This window comes from Heptranchias perlo, chromosome 13, assembly GCF_035084215.1.
Source record: "Heptranchias perlo isolate sHepPer1 chromosome 13, sHepPer1.hap1, whole genome shotgun sequence".
Taxonomy (NCBI): Eukaryota; Metazoa; Chordata; class Chondrichthyes; order Hexanchiformes; family Hexanchidae; genus Heptranchias; species Heptranchias perlo.
In genome coordinates this window covers 22,820,673-22,840,815 of record NC_090337.1, presented here as the reverse complement: position 1 = coordinate 22,840,815, position 20,143 = coordinate 22,820,673, and the positions used below count along the sequence as shown (strand labels likewise).

General features: G+C 42.5%; 1 protein-coding gene across 4 annotated transcripts; it reads right to left on the bottom strand.

Annotated features, from left to right (window-relative positions):
* Window positions 1–790: 790 nt before the first annotated feature.
* On the bottom strand, window positions 791–19,617 carry mul2 (mitochondrial E3 ubiquitin protein ligase 2). 4 transcript variants are annotated; one of them, XM_067995145.1, is made up of 7 exons: window positions 19,458–19,617; window positions 18,920–19,009; window positions 17,222–17,376; window positions 15,288–15,443; window positions 12,041–12,128; window positions 7,185–7,305; window positions 791–3,344 (listed from the first exon to the last, which is right to left on the bottom strand). In XM_067995145.1, the coding sequence occupies exons 4-7, from the start codon at window positions 15,402–15,404 to the stop codon at window positions 2,612–2,614; spliced, it is 1,059 nt and encodes a 352-aa protein (XP_067851246.1). In that variant the 5' UTR covers window positions 15,405–15,443; window positions 17,222–17,376; window positions 18,920–19,009; window positions 19,458–19,617; the 3' UTR covers window positions 791–2,611. The 4 variants fall into 4 exon arrangements, with proteins under 4 accessions (XP_067851246.1, XP_067851247.1, XP_067851248.1 ...); XM_067995146.1 differs by having other exon boundaries at window positions 18,920–18,968; XM_067995147.1 differs by having other exon boundaries at window positions 17,222–17,297; window positions 18,920–19,617.
* Window positions 19,618–20,143: the final 526 nt, after the last annotated feature.

Genomic DNA, 20,143 nt, shown 5'->3' with positions numbered 1-20,143 from the left:
ATAAAACTTGCTGATGATTTTGCACAGGCTTTAAGGCTACTGGAGGGGGTAAATGTGGTGATGTCACTGGCTCACTGGTAGCAGGGTTTTTGTAATAAAATTTTGAATTAAAAAGGTCCCATGGCATTATGAGGCAAAGCAGGAAGTTCACAGTGTCTTGGCCAACTCAAGTGGTTTAAAGAAAATAAAAATATCAAATTGGAGATTGTTACAAGGCTGTAATTTAATTTAGGGGTGCAGATCTGTAATAGTTCAAGCAGTTTATAGTCACTGGAACCCCAGGATTGTAGTACCTTGAAAGCAGTCCTCTCCCAGTTGCACTTTTCCACTCAAACTCATATCTTGCAGTACTGCAGCCATCATTTTTTCCCACACAATGTGTGTCGCCTAATAACGAAGAGCGAGATTTACTGAAATATACAACTGCCTATTCGGATGGATGTAAAAGATCCCCTGGCACTTTGAGCAGGGAATTCCCCCCATGTCTTGCCCAACATTCACCCCATCAACCAACACCACCAAAAAAGATCGACTGGTCATTTGTCTCAATGGTGTTTGTGAGACCTGGCTGTGCGCAAATTGACTTCCGCATTTGCCTACTAAACAGTAACCACACCCCAACAGTAATTTAATTGACTAATGCTTATTGGGATGGCCTGAGGATGTGGTAAGAGCTACAGAAATGCAAATCCATCCTTTTCTACAAGAATGAATTACTGTACTCCGTTACAAGAGTCATCAGTTCTGTGAAAAAGTAGTTTATTATAAGTTGCTAGAACTCTGGCAATAGTAATCATGAGAAGTTTTTATTTAGTCTTTGTCATACACCCATATATATAGATAACTATTACATATTAATATGCTTGCTTCCTACAACAGAAAAATAATTACTGTCTTATACATTTTAAAAATCAGCTACAATGACCAGAACACAGCTCAGAGATAATTTCAATTGGAAGTATTTGGTTTCTAATAAGAATTTTATAACCAAACCATTTGGGGAGTCACAGACTAATTCAAGGGAGCCTCTGGCAATTAGAGCAGCATTTTTAGGTGAGAAAATAAAACAGCATTCACAAAATGCTCATGTGACCAAGCCAGTTATGAATATGCATTTAAAAGTAATTCAAAAATAAAATTACAGAATTATAAATACAGCATCAGTAAATGGAAATTCTTGCATGTTTGTGACAAGAGTCATAGTAAGGAGGTACTTTACACTAAAAGGTGGTAGTCAGAAGCTAAGCCAAATGAGGGAACAAAGCCCTACCACCAAGCCAGAATCAAGTCATTCTACATAACCGTATAAATTTAACTAGAAAGTAATTGACCCTAAACAGTCCAGATGCATTCCACTTTCTCCATCTAATATGCAATATAGGAAAGTACAAACCCACCTCATGGTTTATTATTCTTTCTATAGAAGATTGTAATTCATGAAGGGGTCTGAACAAACTACTCATCAGGGAGATTTGGACAGTTTCTCACATTTAAAAAAAAATAATGGACACCTTTTCTGCCCATTGCACATCTCTAAGTTTTCCCTTTTTTCTCCATGGACTTCAAATCCTCTCCCTCTCCTACTTTTACTTCCATTGCCACTGATGCCCCATTTCATTTGAATGAAGTACTTTGTTACAGCACTATCCCAGCATTCTTAGTGATAACGAAAAGCTTTTCATTCTATTTTGTGGTGGTAGAAAGCAATCGTGGAAGTAGGTAGAGATGGCATCAATTTCAATGTGTAAATAAAAAGTTACTTGAGTAACAATTTCTGTTACCTTTATGACCGAGATCATAAATTGAGGGTATTCAATTCGGATAGTAGAAATTACCATGACACTGGCTTTTCCACTTATCTATACATTAGTATTCCAAGCTTGTGAATGGTCGTAAGACAGTGAGAAAAGCCCAAAATGGACTGAACTGGGAAATTAAGAATAGGTGATGGAAGTGCCAGAACACAGGCTAAATCCTTCACTCGTGTTTCCAGTCTCACTTCCCTGTTAAGACACACTTATTATTAATGAATGTCTTTTTAATGCAAGAAGATGTTGATTTAAGTTGCTTTTTGAAGTCAACATATCGACCACAACTGTAGGTTTTATTGTGCATTTTTGTTTTAAAAAGAAAAAAAAGAGTTAAAAGAAATTAAGGTGACAACGTGAAATACTGGCTGAGGAATACCTGCTTATGTTCATTGTTTCTAATTTGTCTCATGATGGGTTTGTGACACAGGACGAGGGTGCCTTGTTACAAATTCCAACTAGCATCAATACTAATCGAAGTTAACTAGCTTGACCAGGTTTTTCTTGGTCCCAACTATAGTTTTGTGCAGGGTATCAAACTATGCTGATTATTCTCAGTTTTTAAACAAAGGTCAATAGCCAATCGGTACGTGAATAACAACATATGATCACATATTCAGAAACCTGAGTGCCATCCTGTCTGCAGTGGCTAAAATAGAGGGACCTCAAAATAAATAACACCTTTATAAGGAAGGTGTGGTGGTGGGAGTGGAGTCACTGCATAAATACAATAGCTTAACATTCCGATACATATCAGCAATTAAAGGCACTGGATTGCTTTTCTTGGTGTGTGGAATACTATCTCAAGCTTGATAAAGAGGAACTACTCTGACTATACAACTTCTACAAATTGGACAAATTGGTGTGGGAAGTGCCCGATGACAATCGTAGCAGCAACAAATATGCCCACAGGTCAGGAAAACACATTCCCGGGGCTTAGATAGACAAATCACACACGCATTCTCCGGGATTTCATCATCACCATCTGTTGTCACACCAGGGACGCGTCGGCTTTTGCTGAACCGCTCGTAGCTCCTCCTCATTTCTTCCTGTTCCTGTTTCTCATTGAACTCATGATACATTCTGCGCAGGACGACCATGATCACTGCAATGCCAGTCAGGGTGCAGATGGCCATGAACACCTTCCAAAGTTTAACACTTGATTCCTGCTGTTTCAGGATACTTGGGAAGTCCAAGTTACTTAGGAAATATTCCAGGCCATCTTTAGGAGGCTGGAGCTTGATAATCTTGTCAGAATCCAAAACTAGCTCGCCAATTCCTGTCAAAGTGGCCCCAACACGGACCATCTCTTCAGTTTCCAGAAAGCCTTTGGGCTTCTCACCACTCAGGTAGTGCCCAATGATATCAGTGAAGCCTTGTGCTGCCTGGTGAAACCGTTCATACACTGTTTCAAACTGTGGCCCTGATGCCTCCAGTGGGTTGATCACACGGATTGAACTTTTTCCTCCTTCAGGAGATATCAGGTCAAAGGGCACAACATTCACTCTTTGGTGTATAATCCGTTCACTGTCGCTCCTGTAGAGAAAACAAACGTTCACATTAAACAGATGCCAACATACTTTTATTCTATATATGGTTCCTAAATTAAAAGGATTGGATCTATTTTTTTAAAAATTCGTTCATGGGATGTGGGAGTCCCTGGCAAAGCTGGCACTTATTGCCCATCCCTAATTGCCCTTGAGAAGGTGGTGGTGAGCCGCCTTCTTGAACCGCTGCAGTCTGTGTGGTGAAGGTTCTCCCACAGTGCTGTTAGGAAGGGAGTTCCAGGATTTTGACCCAGCGACGATGAGGGAACGGCGACATATTTCCAAGTCGGGATGGTGTGTGACTTGGAGGGGAACATGCAGTTGGTGTTGTTGCCTTGTGCCTGCTGCCCTTATCCTTCTAAGTGGTAAAGGTCGCGGGCTTGGGAGATGCTGTCGAAGAAGCCTTGGCGAGTTGCTGCAGTGCATCCTGTGGATGGTACACTGCAGCCACTGTGCACTGGTGGTGAAGGGAGTGAATGTTTAGGGTGGTGGATGGGGTGCCAATCAAGCTTGCTGCTTTGTCCTGGATGGTGCCAAGCTTCCTGAGTGTTGTTGGAGCTGCACTCATCCAAGCAAGTGGAGAGTATTCCATCACACTCCTGACTTGTGCCTTGTAGATGGTGGAAAGTCTTTGGGGAGTCATGAGGTGAGTCACTCACCATAGAATACCCAACCTCTGACTTGCTCTTGAAGCCACAGCATATATATGGCTAGTCCAGTTAAGTTTCTGGTTAATGGTGACCCCCAGGATGTTGTTGATGGGGGATTTGGCGATGGTAATGCCGTTGAATGTCAAAGGGAGGTGGTTAGACTCTCTCTTGGAGATGGTCATTGCCTGGCACTTGTCTGCCATGAATGCTACTTGCCACTTATGAGCCCAAGCCTGGATGTTGTCCAGGTCTTGCTGCATGCGGGCTCGGACTGCTTCGTTATTTGATGGGTTGCGAATGGAACTGAACATTGTGCAATTATCAGCGAACATCCATTTTTCTGACCTTATGATGGAGGGAAGGTCATTGATGAAGCAGCTGAAGATGGTTGGGCCTAGGACACTGCCCTGAGGAACTCCTGCAGCAATGTCCTAGTGCTGAGATGATTGGCCTCCAACAACCATTACCATCTTACTTTGTGCTGGTTATTACTCCTGCCACTGGAGAGTTTTCCCCCTGATTCCCATTGACTTCAATTTTACGAGGGCTCCTTGGTGCCACACTCGGTCAAATGCTGCCTTAATGTCAAGGGCAGTCACTCTCACCTCACCTCTGGAATGCAGCTCTTTTGTCCATGTTTGGACCAAGGCTGTAATGAGGTCTGGAGCTGAGTGGTCCTGGCGGAACCCAAACTGAACATCAGTGAGCAGGTTATTGGTGAGTAAGTGCCGCTTGATAGCACTGTCGACGACACCTTCCATCACTTTGCTGGTGATTGAGAGTAGACTGATGGGGCGGTAATTGGCCAGATTGGATTTGTCCTGCTTTTTGTGGACAGGACATACCCGGGCAATTTTCCACATTGTCGGGTAGATGCCAGTGTTGTAGCTGTACTGGAACAGCTTGGCTAGAGGTGCAGCTAGTTCTGGAGCACAAGTCTTCAGGACTACAGCCGGGATGTTGTCAGGGCCTATAGCCTTTGCTGCATCCAGTGCATTCAGCCGTTTCTTGATATCACGTGGAGTGAATCGAATTGGCTGAAGACTGACTTCTGTGATGGTGGGGATATCGGGTGGAGGCCGAGATGGATCATCTACTCGGCACTTCTGGCTGAAGATGGTTGCAAACGCTTCAGCCTTGTCTTTTGCACTCACGTGCTGGACTCCACCATCATTGAGGATGGGGATGTTTGCAGAGCCTCCTCCTCCCGTTAGTTGTTTAATTGTCCACTACCATTCACGACTGGATGTGGCAGGACTGCAGAGCTTTGATCTGATCCGTTGGTTGTGGAATCGCTTAGCTCTGTCTGTAGCATGTTGCTTCTGCTGTTTCGCATGCACGTAGTCCTGAGTTGTAGCTTCACCAGGTTGGCATCTCATTTTTAGGTATGCCTGGTGCTGCTCCTGGCATGCTCTTTTACACTCCTCATTAAAGTGTCTCAATAGCCTTAGCTCAAAGTAATGTGATTTTTAAAAAAAGCACTTGTCAAAAAGACGCAAGTATCACATCTCTTCTTGTGCCATTTACCATCTACAGCCGATCCACTCTCAGTCACTGCCATTGCTACTCTGACATTGGACCCAGCAGCAGGGAGTTACCCTGGATCATAAGAAGCTGCCTGGAGTTCATTCTGCAACTTTCCAGGCACTGTCAAATTAAGAAATTCAATCTTTCAAAACCTGGGCATGTACCCACATTTCAGCACATGGCATAGTAAATATTGGTTAATTACAGAAATAGTTCTTCAAGCAGCAACAAAAATGACATTATCCTGGCCATAATTCTTTTCTCAAATCATATTTTTTACTAAAAGAGAGGTGCTAATAACAGTTAATTTAAAAATTAGTAGATTGTAAAGTAACACTCAAGCACAGCATGTAACGAATCTAAAAAGTCTCTCAAAGTCACAATTAACTTGGATCAACATCAGATCTTACTGCAATGATTAACAATCGTTCTTTCAGAAGTGTAAAAATCCTATAACTTACAAGTACCCCAGGCACAAAAATAAGTCTCAATAAGTCTCATACAAGTGATGGTATGTAGTGATTACTCCAACTCTCATCTTACACTATTCAATAATTCAGAGTACTTTTTAAATTTTATTACAATAAGCAATTGCATTCCTAGCTATAGGACTGGGCACAGGTGACTGTTTGGGCCGCAGTGCTGTAATACTGCTCTCAGCAGTATGTGGCATTCCAACGGTGACTTTTACAAGAAGTAATGAGGAATCACCCTGGTAGTTTATTTTATGGGCATCATTGGGATAGATTTCATCTTGTTCCACAGCACTATATGTAGTACATCAGTTACCTGATATTCCAATGTGTGCAATAGGGTTATTTTTATTGGTTTTGAATATAATCTTCAGGAAAACAATGCCATACAATGGAATGGCCTGGAGTTCCACTTTGGGTGCAATCGGCATTTGGGCGAAAGTTGCGCCCAAAAATTGCACCGGCGGATTGTCACACAGAGTTTTCACTAAAATGCATTAACATAATCACAAATGTAAAATCTGCCATGAATCAGCACAATTCAGCAGCTTAATAGTGTAATTGTTCATTTTTGGCAATAAAAAATATTAATGTATTTAAGAGTGGTAACCTGATATAGCTTTAATACAGCTGATAATGGGTTTATCACAAAAAAAGATTTTTAATAAGTGCCTAGTCCTCTAGACAAGTGTGAGCATCTCTATTTTAAATCACTGAAAATTACTCAAAAAAAACTATACTGAAACATTTACTTCTGTCATTAGTGTACACTAGTCAGTTTTAGTAAATTAAATATTCAAACATGTTTAAACCAGGCCTAATAGTGCCTTTTTGCCTAAGAAAACTAGCTTAAATTTTAAAGACCCTCCTCAAATGGCAGCAGTCGGGCGCTATCGGCACAAACTCACAATCCTTGTTATTTAGATCAGGGGCGTGGCCAGTTTTGTGGGTGGGGCCAGCTTCAGCGCAATGATTTTTGAACCAGCGCAAAAGATCGCGGAAACTCTGATTACGCTAGCGCTAAATTACGTCTGGCACAAATCGAAATTCACGATGTTTGCGCCGATTCGGCTAGATTGCACTTAAAAAGCCAATGCAGTCTAGCAGAAACACTGGGCCAAAATGTGCAACGAGAAATTATAAAAAACCATTTGAAGTAGGCTTATTGCGGACACATACCAACTCCGAGCCAAGTTATTCCAGATCAGTTTGTGCTCTTTTAAAATAAGTCGCTGCATCACCCCAGTGCAGTCATCCTGATAATGGCTGCGTAGACTCTCCCCAACTGGTCGAGTGATACCTGTTTTTGGGGGGGTGAAAAAGAGAAAGAACATTTAAACACAAGCTTGAAAATCTAGCACATTACACTTTACAGAGGAGGATGCAGGAAAACTGACAGTTGCCCTAAAATCTGAATCAGATTGTGATTTGCCAGGTCATCACAGCATTGTTAAACAGGGTATACTCTTAAGGAGCTCACATTTAGATTACATATTAGTAACATGGAGCACACACACACACACACACACACACACACACCTGCTTAGCGCTGGAATGACTAAGTCATTTGGCTGTGATTTCAAGTTCAATTATAGGACTTTTGTAATTACCACACACGGTCTTAAATACACTTGGGTCTTAATGGAAATAATGGACTCAAAGTCAGCCTAATTAGGTCTTACTGCTGCAGTATTCATTTTGACATGAGATTGAACAGCAAATGGGTTAAATCTGATATACACATTCACGATTACCTAAATATGTTGGGAAAAGGAACTCAGCACCTACTGGTGAAATAAAGGGCAAAGTGCACTTGGTATGGTGCAGCAGGTTGGAGTATCAGCATGCTGCACCGGAGTGGTGGGACACGGGTTTTCTGGTTTCGGTCACCAAGTTCCAAATTGGTTCCATTGCCACTGTGAAGCACCAAGCAAAGGCATAGTTCTTCAACAGGAGGAAAATAAAAGGGTCCAGATTTTAGATTTTTAAAAATGAAATGTTACACAAAAGACAGTATCAAGTCCCAGTTCTGTGTCTCTGGACATTGTTAATATATTACATAAATACAGGTGATGCCAGCTTGTGAAGAAACTCCTTTACGGGGCACATTTCCTCAGGCACCAATTGATCCCATTATAGTAAAATGATGGAAAAGGACAATCTGGTAAATGGGAAATCGACAGTCTGGTAAACAAATATTTCACTTCCAATATGATTCTTCAACTGTCATATTTCAATTATATTTACGAAGAACAAATATGCTTTCTAGTGGCAGAAAACTAGTATTGCAACTGGCCAAAAATCCAATACATGCAGCACTTGTTTTTTTCTACTAAAGCTAACCAGTTCACATTTTGCTCTAGAGGCTAAAGCACATACTACACTGTTAACGTCAGATTTGACAGCTTCAGAACATTCTGCTAATGCAATTTAGACTGTCACAAAGTAGCAAATATGCCTGGCAGGCCCAAAGAAAAAGCAGTTAACATAAAAACACAGTACATAGGAACAGGAGTAGGCCATTCAGCTGCTTAAGCCGGTACTGCCTTTCAATTGAGATCATGGCTGATCTGTATCCTAACGCCATTTATCCCCCTTGGCTCCATATCCCTTAATACTCTTGGCTGGCAAAAATCTATCAATCTCAGATTTAAAATGATTAATTGAGTTAGCATTTACTGCTTCTTGTGGGAGAGAGTTCCATACTTCTATCACCCTTTGCGTGTTTCCTAACTTATCTCCTGAATGGCCTGGTTCTGATTTTAAGGTTATGTCCTCTTATCCTAGACCCCCCCCACCCCGACCAGCGGTAAATGTTTATCTCTATCTACCCTATCAATTCCTTTCAAAATCCTAAAAACCTCAATCAAATCACTCCTTAACTGTTGATATTCCAGGGAATACAAGCCTAGTTTATGTAATCTCACCTCATAATTTAACCCTTGGAGCCCTGGTACCATTCAAGTGAATCTGTGCTGCGCTCCTTCCAAGGCCAATATATCCTTTCTAAGATACAGTGCCCAGAACTGTACACAGTCCGCCAGATGCGGTCTAACCAGGGCTTTGTACAGTTGTAGCAAAACTGCCTCCCCTTTTATATTCTAGCCCTCTAGATATAATGGCTAGCATTCCATTAGCCTTTTTGATTATTTTTTGAACTCTACCTCTACATTTTAGTGATCTGTGTACATGGACTCCTAAATCTCTTGGGACCTCCACTGTTCCTAGCTTTTAACCATTTAAAGAATACTCGTATTTATCCTTTTTTAGTCCAAAATGGATGACCTTATACTTATCTGTGTTGAAATCCATCTGCCATAGTTTTGCCCACTCACTTAATAATGTCTCTGATTTTATGCTCCCATCTTCTCTACTTAAATATGCCACCAATCTTTGGGTCATCAGCAAACTTGGATACATGGCGGATTAATAGGTAAAATGGAAAAATACCCGGTATCTGAACAGACTTCTAAGAAAAAAGTTCAAGCCAGAGCATCAACACAAATGACTCTCTACTGGTTTGTAAATCTTGTTTCACAGTAGCTGCGGCACATTTCTTTGTCTGCTTGAGAGGTTTTAACTTACCGCGTTGCTCACTGCGTTCAGTGGTAAACAATTTTACAACACCAAGTTATAGTCCAGCAATTTTATTTGAAATTCACAAGCTTTCGGAGGCTTCCTCCTTCCTCAGGTGAATGTGGAAATGAAATCCTCGAACCCTTCGCATTTATAAATCACAGAACAATACTTGGTGATTACAGACAGTCCTTTCAACTGCCCGTTGCCAAGGCAATCAGTGTGCAGACAGACAGGTGTTACCTACAAGGTCTCCGAATATACAAACCACCAAAAAAAGAGATAGAGAGGCAGAAACATAGAAAAGACAGCAAATGACCCGTTATATTAAAAACAGATAACATTTGTTCGCTGGTGGGGTAACGTGTAGCATGACATGAACCCAAGATCCCGGTTGAGGCCGTCCTCATGGGTGCGAAACTTGGCTATCAATTTCTGCTCGACGATTTTGCGTTGTCATGTGTCTCGAAGGCCGCCTTGGAGTACGCTTACCCGAAGGTCGGTGGCTGAATGTCCTTGACTGCTGAAGTGTTCCCCGACTGGGAGGGAACCCTCCTGTCACAATCGCCAGACAGGAGGGTTCCCTCCCAGTCGGGGAACACTTCAGCAGTCAAGGACATTCAGCCACCGACCTTCGGGTAAGCGTACTCCAAGGCGGCCTTCGAGACACACGACAACGCAAAATCGTCGAGCAGAAATTGATAGCCAAGTTTCGCACCCATGAGGACGGCCTCAACCGGGATCTTGGGTTCATGTCATGCTACACGTTACCCCACCAGCGAACAAATGTTATCTGTTTTTAATATAACGGGTCATTTGCTGTCTTTTCTATGTTTCTGCCTCTCTATCTCTTTTTTTTTTGGTGGTTTGTAAATTCGGGGACCTTGTAGGTAACACCTGTCTGTCTGCACACTGATTGCCTTGGCAACGGGCAGTTGAAAGGACTGTCTGTAATCACCAAGTATTGTTCTGTGATTTATAAATGCGAAGGGTTCGAGGATTTCATTTCCACATTCACCTGAGGAAGGAGGAAGCCTCCGAAAGCTTGTGAATTTCAAATAAAATTGCTGGACTATAACTTGGTGTTGTAACATTGTTTACAGTTGTCAACTCCAGTCCATCACCGGCATCTCCACATCATGCTTTCAGTGGAACAGTGAGCGTGCTAGGAGGCAAGGCTGTGTGAAAAATCATCAGGTTTCTGCACCCAGTCTTCTAAATCCCAAAATGGTCGACCCAATTAAGAGTAGCATTAACCTCATCTATTGATTTTTCTTAAAACCTTGGGATAAGTCATTTAAAATATGGATTACTTTTGAATCAAGACCAGATTGATGGCTGAAAGTTGTCTACTTCTGCCAGCTACAAAGCTCCTACGTGACAGAGGTTTGGTGCAGTCCTGCAGCACAGAACTTTCCAACATTTGTCACAAAAATACACAATTCCATAGAGATAGTTGGTGCAATAGTAGGTAATTTTGTGAGTTTGGTGTTAAGGCAGTGCTGGTACAGAGTAGAGTGAGCTTTACCCTCCATCAAGACATATCTTACCTTCCCTGGGAATTCTTAATGCTGACAATCTGACAAAATTAGAAAGTGCTAATTTCCAAACCTGGCATCCTTCATCTTGAGCAAAAATAAATAAATAATTGAACCTGATGGCTTTTTAAGGATACCTAAAGTATTTTTATCCCACCCAACAAGAACAACTTGCATTTATATAGCACCTTTAACATAGTAAAACGTCCCAAGGCGCTTCATAGAAGCGTTATCAAACAAGATTTAACATACTTGAGAATAAGACCATTGTGGGGCCTTATCCTGGAGTATTCTTAATTGTCGCTTACTCTGTAGTTGCTTAAAAAAAGCAAACATTGCTATTAAGCATTATCTCCAGATGTGTCCCATATTTCAACAAAATAAATCTACCTAGAAATAATCATAATTTAGCCTCCTGTAAAGCCTCCATTTCTGCTGCCCAACAGTGAAGATAATGTGCTTGAGTGAAGTCAGCCAAGGGGGATGACCTTGAAGCATGACCATCCCTGATAGGAGTGTACTCAGCCAGCCCTTACCCCTAGGATACGGTCAGATTTTAACTATGCTGCCATTTGCTTCTTTACATCAGCAGCTTTGTAACTGTGGGTGATCAAAAACTCCACCTGGTCTTTGTAACTGAAATGCCAAGATAATTGATAGCCTTTTTTCTCTCCTTTAAAAAAAGGGAAATGCAGAGTCTCCAGATTGTGTTTTTAATATTTAAAACAGCTGAATAAAAAAGACAAGACACACTGGGGTAGATTTTCAGCTTGCTGTCCAGGTGTAAAAGTGGTGTTGCGGATTGGCCACCAGTTATGGAAACTGCCTGGTTTTCCTTTCTATTGATCGGTAGCGCCAGTCTTACAACCAGGCCGCACGTTGAAAATCTATCACATCAAATACAAAATCAAATAGTCTCACCTTCCACAACAGCATACTGCACACATTTTCCTGGAGTGGCATTCAAAAATTCCACCAACTGCTTGTTGATCTGCAATTGTGGGGCTTCCTAATTTAAAAAAAACAAAATGAACTAATGGGGAACATAGAAACATAGAAAATAGGAGCAACAAGTAGGCCATTCGGCCCTTCTCCGCCATTCAAAATGATCATGGCTGATCGTCTAACTCTGTACCCTGTTAATGCTAAAGGGATATGGGGAAAAAGCAGGAAGAAATATATCTATCTCATTCTTGAATACATCTAATGACTTGGCCTCCAATGCCAATTCCACAGGTTCACCACCCTCAGTGAAGAAATTTCTCCTCATCTCGGTTCTAAATGGCATATCCCGTATCCTGAGACTGTGACCCCTGGTTCTGGACTCCCCAGCCATCGGGAACTTCCTCCCTGCATCTAATCTGTCTAGTCCTGTTAGAATTTTATATGTTTCGATGAGATCACCTCTCATTCTTCTAAACTCTAGTGAATATAGGCCTAGTCGACCCAATCTCTCCTCATACGTCAGTCCTGCCATCCCAGGAATCAGTCTGGTAAACCTTTGTTGCACTCCCTCCAATGGCAAGGACATCCTTCCACAGATAAGGAGACCAAAACTGCACACAATACTCCAGATGTGGTCTCACCAAGGCCCTGTATAACTGCAGTAAGACAGCCAGTCTCCTGTACTCTCATCCTCTTGCAATGAAGGCCAACATACCATTCGCCTTCCTAACTGCTTGCTGCACCTGAATACTCGCTTCCAGTGACTGGTGTACAAGCACACCCAGGTCTCGTTGCACCTCCCCTTTTCCCAATCTATCACCATTCAGATAATAATCTGCCTTTCTGTTTTTACAACCAAAGTGGATAACCTCACATTTATCCACGTTATACTGCATCTGCCATGTTCTTGCCCGCGCAGCCAACTTGTCTAAATCACATTGGAGCCTCTTTGCATCCTCCTCACAGCTCACATTCCACCCCAGCTTTGTGTCGCCTGCAAACTTGGAAATGTTACATTTAGTTCCCTCATCCAAAACATCGATATATATTGTGAATAGCTGGGGCCCCAAGCACTGATTCCTGCGGTACCCCACTAGTCACTGCCTGCCACCCGGAAAAAGACCTGTTTATTCCTACTGTTTCCTGTGTGTCAACCAATTCTCAATCCATGCCAGTATATTCCCCCCCAATCCCATGTGCTTTAATTTTGCACACTAACCTCTTGTGTGGGGCCTTATCAAAAGCATTCTGAAAATATAGGAACAGGAGTAGGCCATTCAGCCCCTCAAGCCTGTTCAGTTAGATCATTACTAACCTGTACCTCAACTCCATTTATCTGCCTGTGTTCCACATTTCTCGATGCCCTAACCCAACAAAAATCTATTGACCTCAGCCCATTTCTATTGGCCCAGCATCCACAGCCTTTTGGGGCAGCGAGTTCCAGATTTCCACAACCCTTTGTGTGAAGAAGTGTTTCCTGATTTCACTCCTAAATGACCTAGCTCCAATTTTAAGATAATGCCCTTTTGTTCTGGACCCCCCCCACCAGATGAGGCCATGGAATTTTGGTATCATCACATTTGTCAAATCCTGTTGGTAAAGGCTGCGTTATCCCACATGGGCACATAATCTAGACTTTAATAAAAGTCACAAATGACCGTGACCAGGGTACACTCTCTCTCGTCAGTCTCGACCTGCCTGCATCCTTTGATACTGTCAACCACAAATTCTTCCTCAAACACCTTGAATTCCATTGTTCAGCTCAGCAGGACTGCACTCGTTTGATTCCACTCTTACCTACCCAATCATAGCCAGAGAATCTCCAACAATGGGTTCTCTTCCCCTGAATTCCACAGCAATGAGATGCATGACTACATAATCTGTTTTTAGTGCTGTTAGGTAAGGATCTATCCTTGGCTCCCATCTATACACTACCCCTTGGTGATATCATCCGAATACATGAGGTCAGGTATCACAGGCTGGCGACACCCAGCTCTACTTCATCACCTCTCTTGACCCCTCCACTGTATCTGCGCTGATATCAGGCCGGGATAAGACTCAATTTCCTCCAGTTAATCATTAGGAAGACTGAAGCCACCATCTTCAGACCCTACAAACTCTGTACCGTCGCAAACAATTCCATCATCCTCCCCAGCCATTGTCGCAGATTGAACCAGACTGTTTTATTTGACCCCCAGCTGAGCTTCTGATCACAGATTATAGCCATTGGGGTTGAACAAAAATAAGATTTCACTTGCAACAAATTGTTGTCCAAATCTTAGGGTGACACTCCCACATGCAAATACTGTGCTAGGTCCTGTGTAAAATGTACTATGTTTACAAGAAAGAACGAACAAAAAAAATTGCATTTACATAATGCCTTTCAAGGCTTCAGGACATCCCCAAATCCTTCACAGCCAAAGTATTTTTGAAGTGTAGTCACTGTAATATAGGGTAAAGTGGCAGCCAATTTGCGCACGGCAAGGTCCCACAAACAGCAATGAGATGCATGACTACATAATCTGTTTTTAGTGCTGTTAGGTAAGGATATATAATCGGCCAGGGCACCAAGAGATCACCCCAGCTCTTCTTCAAATAATGGTATGGCATCTTTTGCGTCCACTTGAGGGGCCAGATGTGACCTCAGTTTAACATCTTATCTGAAAGAATTTGAGTGAACAGATGCACATCCAATTTCCACTCTGGTCAGGAATCTGAAATGCAACAGTCAATCGGGATGGAGAAAAAGAAATCAACTTGCAAGGGAACCCCTATGAAAAATGTGAGCTTCAGGCAACCAGACATCACCCGTATTTTGGTATTTATTGAAAACACTGCCCCGACTGTGGCCACATTGTCCCCTGCAACGGAGGTGTCAAGAGAGGTGGTGGAGAAGTAGCGCTTGGTGTCGTCAGCCTACATGTAGTACCTTCAGATGATGTCAACAAGGGGCAGCATATGGTCACAAATTTTGATTCTTAGCTTCAAATATTCTAACCCCGTTGAGCACGCTGAACAGGCTACAGCTATTTCTGTCAGGGTACAACATGGACTGTGGCACAGAATGAAATACTCCACCTCACTGTGAAGAAATTATTCAGGGAAGCGTTTTTAATCAGTCCATCACAAACATATCCCAGACTATCCTGCCCTCCCAATAGAAGGTAAAATGAGAGCAAAAGGGGGGAGTGGGGGGACCCAGCTGGAAAGGAATGCCTCTTACCTTCAGCACTTCCACTGTTGCTCTTTTCCTTCTATACAAGTAGTAAAACAACCCAGAAAATGCAAAGCTTGACCCCAAACAGATCAGTTCTACGGTTGACACTGGAATCCTGTCCATCTTGGTAGCTAGATTCAGGCAATTTCTTTAACTTCAAGACTTTTTAAAAAAAAAACAAAAAGCAGTATTATGCAAGATCCAAAACAACTGTATAATCTCATTTTCTTGTGTATATTGGGATAGGGAATTTCACCAACTTTTGTGAACATGAAATAAGTAACCAATCCGATCATCTAAAAAGTTTTTGTTTTGTTCTTGGGATGGCAAGGCTGCATTTATTGCCCATCTCTAGTTACCCTGAGCAGGTGGTGGTGGGCCTTCCTGAACCACTGTTGTCTTTGTGGTGATGGTGGGAGGTAGCAAATTCCACAGTACTGATCTAGCAACTATGAAGCAATGGCAATACATGTCCAAATCAGGATGGTATGTGACTTGTAGAGGATGGTGTTCCCATGACATTGCTGCTCATCCTTCTCTCTGTGGTAGAGGTCTGGAGGAGGGAGGTGCTGTTAAAGTAACCTTGGTGAGTTGCTGCAATGTGTCCTGTGGATCGTATATACTGCAGCCACAGTGCGCCAGTGGTGAAGGGGTGGATACTGAGTCCAGTGGCACAGGGGTCGTTCAATCAAACGGTTCTATCCTGTATGTTGTCAAGCTTTGCGAATGTTGTTGCTTTCATCCAGGCAAGCAGTGCGTATTCGATCACACACCAATGGAGCGTTATAAATGGCGGAAAAGCTTTGAAGGAACAGGAGGTGAGCCACATGCAGCAGTGCACCCGGTCTTTGCCCTGCTCTTAAAAAAAATTTGCATTCACATAGAGCCTTTCATGACCTCACAACATCCTAAAAGTGCTTTACAGCAACTTGTTGATTCGGCTGGTCCAGTTCAGCTTCTGGTCAACGGTGACCATCAAGCATTTGATAGCGAGGATTCATCGATGGTGGTGATATTGAAGTTTGGAGCAGGTTGCTGTACTTTATTTTGTTCAAACTGGTCATTACCTGGCAGTTATGTGGTGGGAATGTTACCTACCATTTGTCAGCCCAAGCCTGAATGTGACTCAGGTCCTGCTGTATGGGCTGCTTTATTATCAGAGGAGTTGAGAATGGAGCCGAATATGGTGGAATTGTCAGTGAACAGCCCATTCCTGACCTTGTGACAGATGGAAGATCATTGATGACCTAAGGCTGTGATGATTGGCCTCAGGCAACCACAATCATCTATGTGTCAGTTATAACTCCAGCCACTGGAGAGTTTCCCTTTGTCCAAGTTTTCCAAGGCAGCTACTCTAATTTCTCCTCAGGCAGTCAGCTATCATTGCAGTTTGTATACCAGGAGTGTGAAAGAAGTTATATTATCAAAAGCAATCAGTATGAACTGCAAAAATTCACAGGCAACTTGGGGTCAGAGCACAGTTATTTTTAACAGCTAATCTGCACTGTCCCTTTAAGGCCACTGTTCAGGCACTCCCTGTGAGGAAGTGATTGAAATAGGTCCTTAGGTAAAGAAGCTAAATATTTAAGTTTCTCTAGATTCTTCACTCCTCTCAGGATAAATCAAGGTTAAAAAAAAAGCATAAAACATCAAATCACAACTGAACAAAGTGATGTCTGAAATCTTAGACACTCACAAAACTTATATAAAATAGATTTGAAAGAGTAGCATTTTCATTATCCTGCCAGGATTGCTGTTTGAAACATGGGTGTATTTAGGGAACTGCAGATGCACATTTGGACCCTGCTTCCCTGGCAGTGCATGGTACAGAGACAGGACACGATGAATAAAGTCAAAATTATACAACACTTAAGAGCAATACAAAGTTATAGGCAATATCCTTAGCAGCAGAGGTTTACATTTCAAAACGGAAGACTTACCAGTTCTTTAAGTGATGCACATGTAAGTTATCACATGACTAGAGAGGCACTTAGTGTCTTGCTTTTTGGTGAGCTGCTGCAGTTAGTGCGGTGAAAGAATGGGAGATCTGTAATGGGCTTGCCAATGTTGATCAACAGGGTGTAACGTTTCCTTTCTAAATTATTCAACAAATCAAGTAACATTCATGGGATAAAACACAAATGCCTAAACAGCTACCACAACTATAAAAACCTTCCCATGTCTTGTTTTCAGATTATTTTTTAAACTTTTTTCCCCCCTAGTTTTGCTACTCTAGTAAACTGTTCCCACTGGGAGATACTGCCAAAAATCATGCATTCTATTTCCTAGTTATTTAAAATTTTGGGGAGTGATGTTGCTACACCCATTCAGCCAAAAAAAAAAATCTAGGACCTTTGGTATGTCTGAAGATTAGAGAGAAAGTAACCTGAACAGTGAAAACCTTAACCATATAGTGTAATAATCATATACTGCTATATTCTTCAGATTATCATACCCCTATTCCTACATTTAGAACTGCTTCTCATCCAACACAACCCAAGAGAGAGAGAATGCGAGTGTGAGTGCTCGTGTTCCAATTCTTCCCTTCACTCCTGAAGATGCCAGCTGTTGCTGGAGTTCAGTCTCACAGTACCAGCAGCTGTCCAATACATCACCCAAGTGGCAACTCTTCATGCATGAACCAAGAAAGTGGCCATCAGCAGCCTACTGGACCATGGGAGGATTATTACTGGTAAACTGGATCTTATTCTTGTGCATCAGCAATGGTCACATTCAAGAATGGGAAGCCTGGCTGATTTCTCTTTCCAATGGAGAACAATCATAGAACCCCAACTACTACCCTGGTGAGATCAGGTACCCTGGGGACAGAACCTGGAAACCTCTGGTTTGAATGGCCTGGTATTTTACTGGACAGTCTTTTTAATCACAAGACCATTGGAACAACCTTTACATGCACCTTTCAAAAGTTGATGCTGTTGAGGGGGGAAATGTCCAAAAGTAAGGGAGGGATAGGTAAGAGGTACTCGGATTATACCACTAATGCAGAAATTGAACATGTTTGCACAGGTATCAACATCTAACACTCCCCAGTCAGCATGGATTACACACACCATATGACATTTTCTATGCTGCCCAATGATGTGCCTTATCCCATTGCTGAAGAGCATCATCTTTACATCAGTCAGGTATTTCCATTGCCAGAACAGGTAATCTAAGTTGTTACTGTCATCATTTAAACAGTACAATACAAATCTCTTAGATATTTCTAATAAGAGTTTTCCTTGGCTAGTCAAAAGTAAACATAAAGCATTTCAAAACACATATTTTAAGAGCATATTAATAATTCCACAACACTGAATAAAGTATAAACCTGTGCCTCAACCAGCTCCACAGCATACCATATGATCACTTTCCCTCATGAGGAATGCCTCAGCACTCAATACTGTGGACTGGAGTAAATAACTTGGACAGGGTTAGTCTCTTTCAATCCATAAATTTTTATCAGAGCATAGGGAAATTCCAGTATGCCACATACATACTTTCAACACATGCTTATGTGGGGTACATCAACTCATTTAAGAGCACGTAACAGGAAGAGAAAGGCACAATACCGAATATAATTTTGGGCTTTCAAAATAGTAATGATAGTAAAATCTGTTTCACAGCACCAGCCTTACCTGTCAGAGGGCTGTAGCATGCAGTGCAGAAGCCAGGTTGTGAATGAGTCTGGAACAAAGTCTCTTTAGTCAGTTCTCACTCTGCATTAGCTATCAAAAAAATATCAAAATACCACAAAAAACAGCAATAAAGAGTAAACCTGTTTTCAATCAACACAGGATTCCTACTCTAACTCATTCTTTCCCGGGAACTTAAAACTGTGGAAGTGCGCAACCCCTTCCTCCTACAACCTTCCAGTTTTTAAATCCCAAACCTGGGTGTCACGGATCTACCCTTTCACCCTCGGTGCCATCCTGTACAACGAGCCCTGGCTCCTCAACGCAGAAAAGTCCTACCACCACCCCCCCACCTTGGAGAAAATGTCCCCCAACCGGTCCATCGTAAACGAGCTCTTCCTGCACCGAACCCCGTTTACCGAGCGATCACGTTACCAGGGTAACCCCCCCCACACACACTTCGCCCTACGCCGCTCACACGCCTCAGGCTGCCCAGCAGTTTCGCTGCTGCCATTTTTTTCCCCCACTGGGAAGGACTCACCCTCCCTCCTCTACGCCCAGCGGACGGCGGTGACGGTGATAAGATGCCGAGGCCCCGCTCCTGGGCGGTATTGATAAAGTTCGTCCGTCACCGAGCGAACGCTCGCCTAGATCAACAGCTCAACCCAGCTCCCAGACTGCACCACGCCGCGGAATTCTGGGATTTGTAGTCCACGAGCATTGACAACTGCGATTCCCACAATGCACCTCTGGACACGGTTCTCTCCGCTGCACTGCGCATGCGGCTCCGGCGCATGGACCCCCTGGGTATTATAATAAAAACTGAACATGCCAGGTAGCATCTGTGGAGACATGTGTTGGATATTGAGAATAGCATTATTACTTAAGTTTCTTTGCTTTTGTTTAATTTCTTTATTAGTTGTGCCCTTTTAAAAGTGAGGCACTTTGTTTATTGTTGGATGACACTGGGACAACCTGGGTGGCTACTTATGGTTTCATTACAAAAGGCATATGTGGAGAGAGAAGCAGAGTTAATATTTCAGATCGATGATCTTTCATCAGAACTGGAAGAAGTTAGAGATTATACAGTTTTTAAGCAAGTGCAGAAACAGGGGGTGGGAGTAGGAAAGAACCTGTGAAAGGGTGGAAGGCAGGAGTGATTAAGTGACAAAAGGAATGGTGGTGAAAGGCAAAAGGGGGTGGTAATGGGACAAGTAAAGAAACAAA